We start from the raw sequence: 8,077 nt of genomic DNA, 5'->3' as shown, positions 1-8,077 counted from the left end.
GTTAAAAATAACACTGCATTTCCAGCACCAGGATTTTAAGAATCAGATGTCACCCTACCCGACCTCAATTAAGTCTGGCTGAATCAGCTGGATGGGATCAAGCAGGGTGTGAAAATCTGTATTCTAGCAGTGGGCAGAGAAAAGAAGACCAGTTGGAAATTTCAGTGTGAAGCTGGTTCTGTATGAAGTGGAGAATTTCAAGTGTGAATGCGTGTATGTGTTCGTGCATGTGCTGGGAAAGTAGGGTTGGCAAGGGAGACAGAGGAGAGCTTTGTGTTCAGTGCTTCCTCTGACACAGCTCAGCCTGTTCCCTATCTCCCAGTTTCACTTCTGAATGTGCAGGAACATGCGGTGGCTCCTTGTTCCCACCATCTTCATCATCCCTTGTACTCAACAGGTAAGTTCATTAAAAAGAAGAAAAAGATTTCTCCCTTCCTCACCTTGTCCCAGTTAAAAGTTTTTATTTGCTTAATGACGAATTAAATTTCAGAGAAGTAAATTCCTCATAAAGAATAAGGAGCCATTCCCTACTCCTGAGTAAATTTCATTTGCAGCTTATTTACTGCATCAGTCACGTTTTGGTAATTTTTTTCTCTTTGTACACTAATATGACTTGGTGGGAAGAAAAAAGTGTTAGGGAAGCTTAAATTGCCACTGACGTTGCTTTCTTCCTCTTTTTTTAAGATAAGCACAGATGACTATCTGATGCAGTAAGAAAGTAAACATCTGTGCTCATATTCCATATATATATGTATACATGTGTTTGCAAAGACGTATGGATACACACAGCAGTCCGACTTCAGGCTAGTTTTACAAATGAGAAAGGCACCTGGGCTGCGTTATACCTTGTCTCTTTTGAGAAAATTTTAAGTGATAGCTTTTTCTAAAGGGATTTGTGTCAAAGGCCAATTTCATTATTTATTTACTTATTTTTGAAAATCCACTTTACATGCACACAGTGTATTTTTCCTTTACAATCAAGATGAATGTCAACAGAACTTTCAAACGGCTGTTTCCCTCCGCTGACTTTCTGCATATTTAAAGCCAGACTAAGATAACCGAACATTAGTGATAATACATTGCCTACTTTTGCTATTTGCTTATTTATACCACACTGACCTTGTTCAACCTTTAAAACATAGGAAAACAAACACATGAAGGGTCCTTACACAATGGTCTCATTTTCTGATCTGCCCATAGGATCAGGAAAAGTATGCAAGGGGCTTGTGTGATGTGAATACATTGGGTATAGAAACTTGGGGAAGCACAAATTAGAAAAATATTTGACCTGTAAACTGTACAAGCAAACTTTACATTTTCATTGAAACCTAATAGATATTTTTCATGTGAACCAAAGTTCTCAGTAATTCCACAGTTAAAACTATCAGATATTTGCCTAATTGTTTTTCTTACTTTGCAAGAACTTTGTAGTCTCACACCTTACAGCTGACATCTTTCTCTAAAAAAAGGAGAGAAAACTCCCCTAAGTAGAAGTCTGTAGGTTTAAAGCATGTTCCAATTTGTAATACAAATTAAACATATTGGTTGAAGTGCATAAGATTACTTCCTGCTATGCATACCCATCTTGAAACATGATACCTGATTCAAGTCACATAACTTCATATTGCTTCATTTTTATTCCTGAATGGCCAAATTCCTGATGATGCTGCTGCTAATAATAATAATGATAACACTCTGCTTCTAAAGAGAAAGGCAGCAAGGAAATGTTTCCTAAAGCAACCATATTGTCTTAAACACTGCTAAATGTGTAGGAACACCTGCATGTCTTGTTTTCAGAACAATCCTTTAAGAACCTTTATATTCCAATGCACACATTCATCCAATTAACATTACGGTTTATAGGTATATGGTTTTCAGGCTTAGCTGCCTCAAAATAGTATACTTGAGTTAGTTGTTTCTGTATTATTGCTGCATTTAGGCAAAAAGGATTAGAAGAAATCCTTTAACAAATGACACATTTATGAAACTATCTTCTTCATACTGCATGGAATACCACATGACGTTGTTTAACATCCATTTACTATATGAATTGCTTATGTAAATTAATATCTAGCTTAAAAATCATTCAGCCAAAGGAACTTGAAAGCTACTACTTCAGAGCTTCATTAGTAGCTGCAGATTAAGATATCGTAAGTATAGTTGTAAATGACCATGAAAAATGGAAATTAGTGGTAGAAAAAAGCCTTTTAAAAGGTCATTTACTACTGCACGCAATTAAGCCAGCTCAATTATGCTGCAAGAGCTTTCCTGGGCTATGACATATGAAATGCTGAATTCTGCAGATACTTCCAGTTTGAAAGTTGAGCCGCAAGAAACCCCAGCTGAATGACCCCTTTCTCAGCTCTCCCTCAGCATCTCTGCTGGAGGTGATTTCTACACCAGTAGAGCCTTGCAGTTTGGAGGAACAGAAAGAAACTGATAAGCTGGGCTTCATATGCACAGAAAAAATATAGGATATATGTTTTGGGTTTTTTTTCTGCAAGCCTGATGGTGATACCAGCACCTGATGAGGGGCTGGGTCTTCTTTTGCTCTTCGGGCAGTTAGAGCTGTGTGACGAGAGTGGCTCCCAGGCCTTATGTTATCTAATGGCCAAGTGCTATGCATGCCCCCACTTAACTATGGAACCAGTCATCCATGGGGAATAACTATACCATGATCTGCATTTCTGCTGAAATCAGCAGCATGAAAAGATTTAATGCTAAGATCTAAACTGATAAGTTTTAGATGTAGTTCTTAAAAAATGCAGATAGACTATAGCTATCTCAAATAGATCCTTTCACACCATGCTTCAGAAAAATAAACCCATCAAGAATTAGTTTGGTCTTCCTTTACTTAAAAAAAAAAAAAAAGACAAAAAAAAAAAAGACATGAATTCTGAGACAGAATGTGTAAACCAGTAAATTCTGGCTAGATCTTGACTTCCTACTGCTGATACAAATCTCTTTAATGAGATGTGTCTTTGCTCCGTAAGCCCTGGATTCAATGAAAGCTTAGTCATGCAAATAGAGGCACTCTTAGAAAGTGACCTATTAAACTCAGTACAACTACTAGCCTCCCTTATTAGGATTAATTTTTTGCATATAGCACAAGAGCATTTGTAAATATTATAATGCTCCTTCCCAAGCATCTACTCAAATTTTGGAGCAAAAGAAACATTCAAAAGAGCTTCCCTATTTTAAAAGGGTCTTCCCATCAGAACTGGCACACAGGACTGTGGCTGGCTATAAAACAATGTGAGAAATCAAAAGCTAATTAATTTAATAGATGGTTTGTAGGAAGGAACATTTACAATAAAACCACAATTTACTTTAAAACACTTTTTAAAAAAAAATTCTGTTCAGTTTTGTTCTGTAGAAGGCAAAGGAAAGACCAGTGAATTGTGTTTTGTTCCAGCAGGAGGCCAGGCTCACTGGTGGTACATCTCAGTGTATGATACTGACTGATGCAAATGGTCCTCTGCCTTCTACCTAAACCTCACATCCTCTCTCACTTTTTGGTCTTGTGAGATGAGAAATGTTATGTATCTTCATGCAACTTTGTGTTTTTTCCATCTCAACTTCATTTTATGCTATTCCAGCTACACATAATGCATTCAGTGCTCAAAATAGCCCACTGTGTGTAAGTTTTTCCACAGCCCACAAGAGCAGCCTGGAGATAAACCTTCAGAAACTGGTGAAGTCCAGCGCAAGGAAGTTTGCCACTGGCCATGCCGATGCCCGCCGGTGCCGGCCTGCACCCCTGGGGTGAGCCTGGTGAAGGATGGCTGTGGCTGCTGTAAGGTCTGTGCCAAGCAGGCAGGAGAGCCCTGCAACGAAGCAGATGTCTGTGATCCCCACAAAGGGCTCTACTGTGACTACTCAGAAGACAAGCCTAGGTATGAAACAGGCGTGTGTGCATGTAAGTTGTTCTTTCACATTCCCTTCTTGAAATCCAAGAGGGTGGGGACCAGCAGGTGAATAGTATTGGAGGAAAACTCCACTTGCAGGTGCTGCACAGCCCTGTGCTAAGGAATTTATCCTAATTTAGTCCTCCAACTGCTCAGTCAGAGAATCTGAGAGTAGGACTAGGACTGTATTTAATCTTATCTGCATTAATGAGACCAGTTCATTGTGCACAAGCCTGTTGGCAGACATGTCAATGTCTGATTTAAAAAGCTGTGAATGCCATAAAGATTGACCACATTTCAGCACTCACCTTAGCAAGACCATGTGCTCCTCCTGTGTTAGTAACTGTTGTTCACAATTTTCAGATCTCGTAGCTGTAGGATGTGAGCTCAATGGAGTTTATTATGCCAACGGGCAGACCTTTCAGCCCAACCCACTTTATAAGTGCCTGTGTGTCAGTGGCACAATTGGATGTACCCCTGTGTTCACACCAAGATTAGCAGGAAGTCCCTGTGCCAGGGTCACAGGCAGAAAGAAGCCTGGACAATCCATTTGCAGCCTCGGACAGCACAAGCAACTTCAATCAACCAACTACAGACTGATGTCAGGTGAGCCTGGCTACATTGGTAAACTTTTCTGTACATGAGCCTTTCTGCATTTAGAGTCCCTGGCTCCAGCAGCCAGGCAGGCAGTGCACTGGCACTTGCCCAATTCTTGCTCAAGGCCTTTGCCAGGGTGACTGTTGTGTCCCACTTACGCCTCTTACTCTCAGGTCACAGACTCATTTCTCTAAACCTAATGAATGTGAAAAGCAAAAAGGCTTTTGGCTTCTGTCACCAGGGAATTGGCCAAAGCATCTTTCTGCAGAGGTTTACTACTCATCAGATCAGCCCAATTAGGGATGCTGGTGGACAGCCATTTTGCAGCCTGGAAACTGTCCCACTTTTTCCTGCTTTGTGGTGTTAGGGAGTCTTGGTTTTCACATACATACATTAACACGATGCAGGTCTCTTCTTTCAATAGAAAGCAGAAAGTTATAAAAATTGCCTTAGTGGCTTTCCCACATTCACAAATTTTAGGTCACTGCAAGACCAATACTCCCCCACGGTTTCTTTATTCAGTCTGATCAGAAGCATTCATAAGCTTGTCCATGCAATTCTGGCAGGGTCAGTTGATATTCCCTTTAACTCCATTCTTGCTTTGATGCTAACACTAGTTCTGTTTTTCACTCTAAGGAAGCACCATTGCCAGAAGCAGCTATGCCAGGCCTTCCCTGGCCACAGCTGCTACGCTTGTGCCATCTCCTTCCCTATGCACTTCCAATTTTCCATGGTGAAGGTCTCCTTCGTTACAGCTAATGCAGGTACCAGAAAGCAGAGCCATTTATTTGGTGGCAGCCTGAATCACCATAATGGATCAAAAAACCAAAAGAATTACAAAGCTTATCAGAAAACCTTCATCAAAGGCTGCTGAGTAGATGCACATAAGTCAATCAATCTGCAGATAACAGACCTGCTTACAAAATCTGAAGTCCAGTTTGGACAACTTCTCACACATAAGCAGTGGTTATGCAACTAAGCCAAAATTAAAAAAAGCAGCTCATCTTTACTTCAAAATTATGATACAATACCTGTACCTAGTATCAAAGCCTTCTAACAGAAATACACCTAATACTGTTGTATAAACACACACTCAGTAAGGCAACTGACTTCAAGTGAAGAGAGATTTAATTTCTAGAGAACAATGCCAATCTGACTGAAGAGAGACCATAATGCATTGAAAACAATGGCAACCAAACCATTTGAGCCTCTGAAATACATCTCACCACAAACTCAGTTAATGTATTTCAGATATCTGGAGAACAGCATTAAGCCATTTACTTTGTAGTCCCTTCAGCAGATCCAAAAGTAAAGTCCAACCTTCAGTAACTCCTTCACTGACTGCAACATGACATCATTTATTCTGGAATTTGGATCAGCTGCACAGCATAACCTTGACAGCAGACACCCAGCTGGCAAAGCATGCTTTCTATTGGGCTCAGTTCAGGGACTCAACACCCTGTCCCTGTGGTGGCTGTATGTGCTGTAGGATGCTGTTCTTTGGGAATCTTCCGAAGAAAAACACCTTGAAATTTTTTTTCAAAGTAAAGTCTTCCCCCTCCCATTTCCCAGTCCAGCAGAAGTACCTTGTCAACTTGTCCATGAATTCCATGCATGGCTCAATGGGCTAATAGGTATTTTGAAAAGCCCTTTTTCTGCTAGAGTGGATAATAAGTGCTAAGTTTCATTTTACTCTTCTTGCTTTGTCTTCTGATTTTCCATTTCAATTTCATTTACCTAATTCAGATAGACAGGGATGTAACTAGGTCATACTTTAAAAAATGTACCAAGTATAAACAACCATTTAACTTCCTTTTATTTGTTGCAGATCTGTGACAGGCTTTTAAACTGCTTGCTTCAATGACATCTTTAAATTGCTGTCTACTTTCCAAGTATTCTGGAAAGCAGACAGCAGTTCTGGTAATTCCAGGTAATTCTGCCTGTGCTCCTACCTAAATGCACAGATTCCACATAGTTTTTTTTCAGAACTTTTCCACTGCAATTCTGTTTCTTTTTTAAAGTACACTTCACTTAATCCAGCCCTCAGGCTTTTTAGCGGTATCTAAAAGTGACTGGAGAATTTTATTCCTCAATACAAAACCTGAAATCTTAAATATCTACAAAGACACAAATATTAATGTCTTCAGCAGCCTTTACAAGCTATGCTTGGCCTAAAAAAAATAAACATCTGGACATTTCATAAAAATTCCACAATTAACTCTCTTCACACAACACTTCCATCACATGAAACTAAAAGGTCATAAAATACATGCAATTTCATAGTCCTTGCTAGGATTTGAGTATCCAGTGTCAGCAAAGTTTAACTGCAGCTCAGCTGAATTTTGTATAAATGTTACTTATGTTGCATTTTTAGGTCTACCTACAGAAGTACCTTCATGAACAGAAATCAAATTCTTATTCTTGCATTTTCAATTCATCCTTTTGGGGCTGCCTAAATAAAATATTGCTGTCTTAGCTTACAGAAGCTTACCGCTAGTTTTGAAGAAAAAGTGCCTCATACAGGCAACTCCCTGGACACCCTGTTCCAGGACCTGTGGCATAGGCATATCCAGCAGAGTGACCAACGACAACAGAAAATGTGAAATGAAAAAAGAAAAGAGATTATGCTTCATCCAGCCTTGTCTGACCAATATGCTGAAGAAAATAAAGGTATTTTCTAGCATAAAATTAATTCCTCATAGAAAATTAAAATATTGGAACTAATGGAAAAATGGATGTACTGGCAAGTACTAATATGACATTTACTTCTTCCTTTTTTACGGGTTTTAAAATAACTCGTCTATGTTTTCTACCACCAATCTTCACGTTTCAATAGCAAACTACAGATGTGCAATTTCAAACAAAAGAATGTAATGTCCTGAGATATAAGTGCTGCTAATGCTGTCCTGATGCGCAGTCACTCTGAAAATATTTTCTCTTTATTGACTGACAAAGGAAAAATCAGGCAGCTTTCAGATTGAGTAGCTTTCAAGATATTTCTATGTAAATGTTGCAACTGTTTCTTACATGATCTGCTTTTAATGTTCAGGGTTGTCTTTGTTTTAAAGATTCCAAAGGGAAAAACATGTCAACCAACTTTCCAGCTTCCAACAGCAGAGAAGCTGTTTTTTTCCGGATGCTCAACTACCCAAAGATACAAACTAACTTTCTGTGGAGCGTGCTTGGACAAGAGGTGCTGTGTTCCTAATAAGTCCAAAATGATCACTGTACAGTTTGAGTGTCCCAACGAAGGCTTCTTCAGGTGGAAGATGATGTGGATAACATCGTGTGTGTGTCAGAGGACTTGCAGTGCTCCAGAAGATATATTTTCCCAACTCAAACTGCTATGATGAATTATACCACTGACAATTACACGTGGAGTGCAACAGCACATTCACACCCTGAAGAATCAGAAAAACCCCCTGCCACAGCAGTGTTTATAATGAAACTACATGCATGAATATACTCATTCATTAATTCATTCATTAAATGGCACCTGGAAAACGCAAGACGGCAGCTTTCTAAATGTAACTCTTTTTATATGGGGAGATAGATACATCCTTCTCAATAAT

General features: G+C 39.3%; 1 protein-coding gene across 1 annotated transcript; it reads left to right on the top strand.

The window, feature by feature from the left end:
• Positions 1 to 346: 346 nt before the first annotated feature.
• On the top strand, positions 347 to 7,855 carry CCN6 (cellular communication network factor 6). The gene is made up of 6 exons (XM_039568593.1): positions 347 to 397; positions 685 to 710; positions 3,657 to 3,919; positions 4,272 to 4,514; positions 6,982 to 7,175; positions 7,574 to 7,855. Exons 1-6 carry the CDS (start codon positions 347 to 349, stop codon positions 7,853 to 7,855), a joined length of 1,059 nt encoding a protein of 352 aa, XP_039424527.1.
• The last annotated feature ends 222 nt before the right edge of the window (positions 7,856 to 8,077 follow it).

This window comes from Corvus cornix, chromosome 3, assembly GCF_000738735.6.
Source record: "Corvus cornix cornix isolate S_Up_H32 chromosome 3, ASM73873v5, whole genome shotgun sequence".
Taxonomy (NCBI): domain Eukaryota; kingdom Metazoa; phylum Chordata; class Aves; order Passeriformes; family Corvidae; genus Corvus; species Corvus cornix.
This window is presented reverse-complemented; position numbering and strand designations above follow the sequence as displayed.

Bases quoted from the DNA above. Each gene is read 5' to 3' on its own strand.
- CCN6 (XM_039568593.1), top strand. From the start codon at position 347: ATGCGGTGGCTCCTTGTTCCCACCATCTTCATCATCCCTTGTACTCAA. The intron at 3,920-4,271 runs GTAAGTTGTTCT...CACAATTTTCAG, and splicing joins TGAAACAGGCGTGTGTGCAT to ATCTCGTAGCTGTAGGATGT. The intron at 7,176-7,573 runs GTATTTTCTAGC...TTTGTTTTAAAG, and splicing joins ATATGCTGAAGAAAATAAAG to ATTCCAAAGGGAAAAACATG.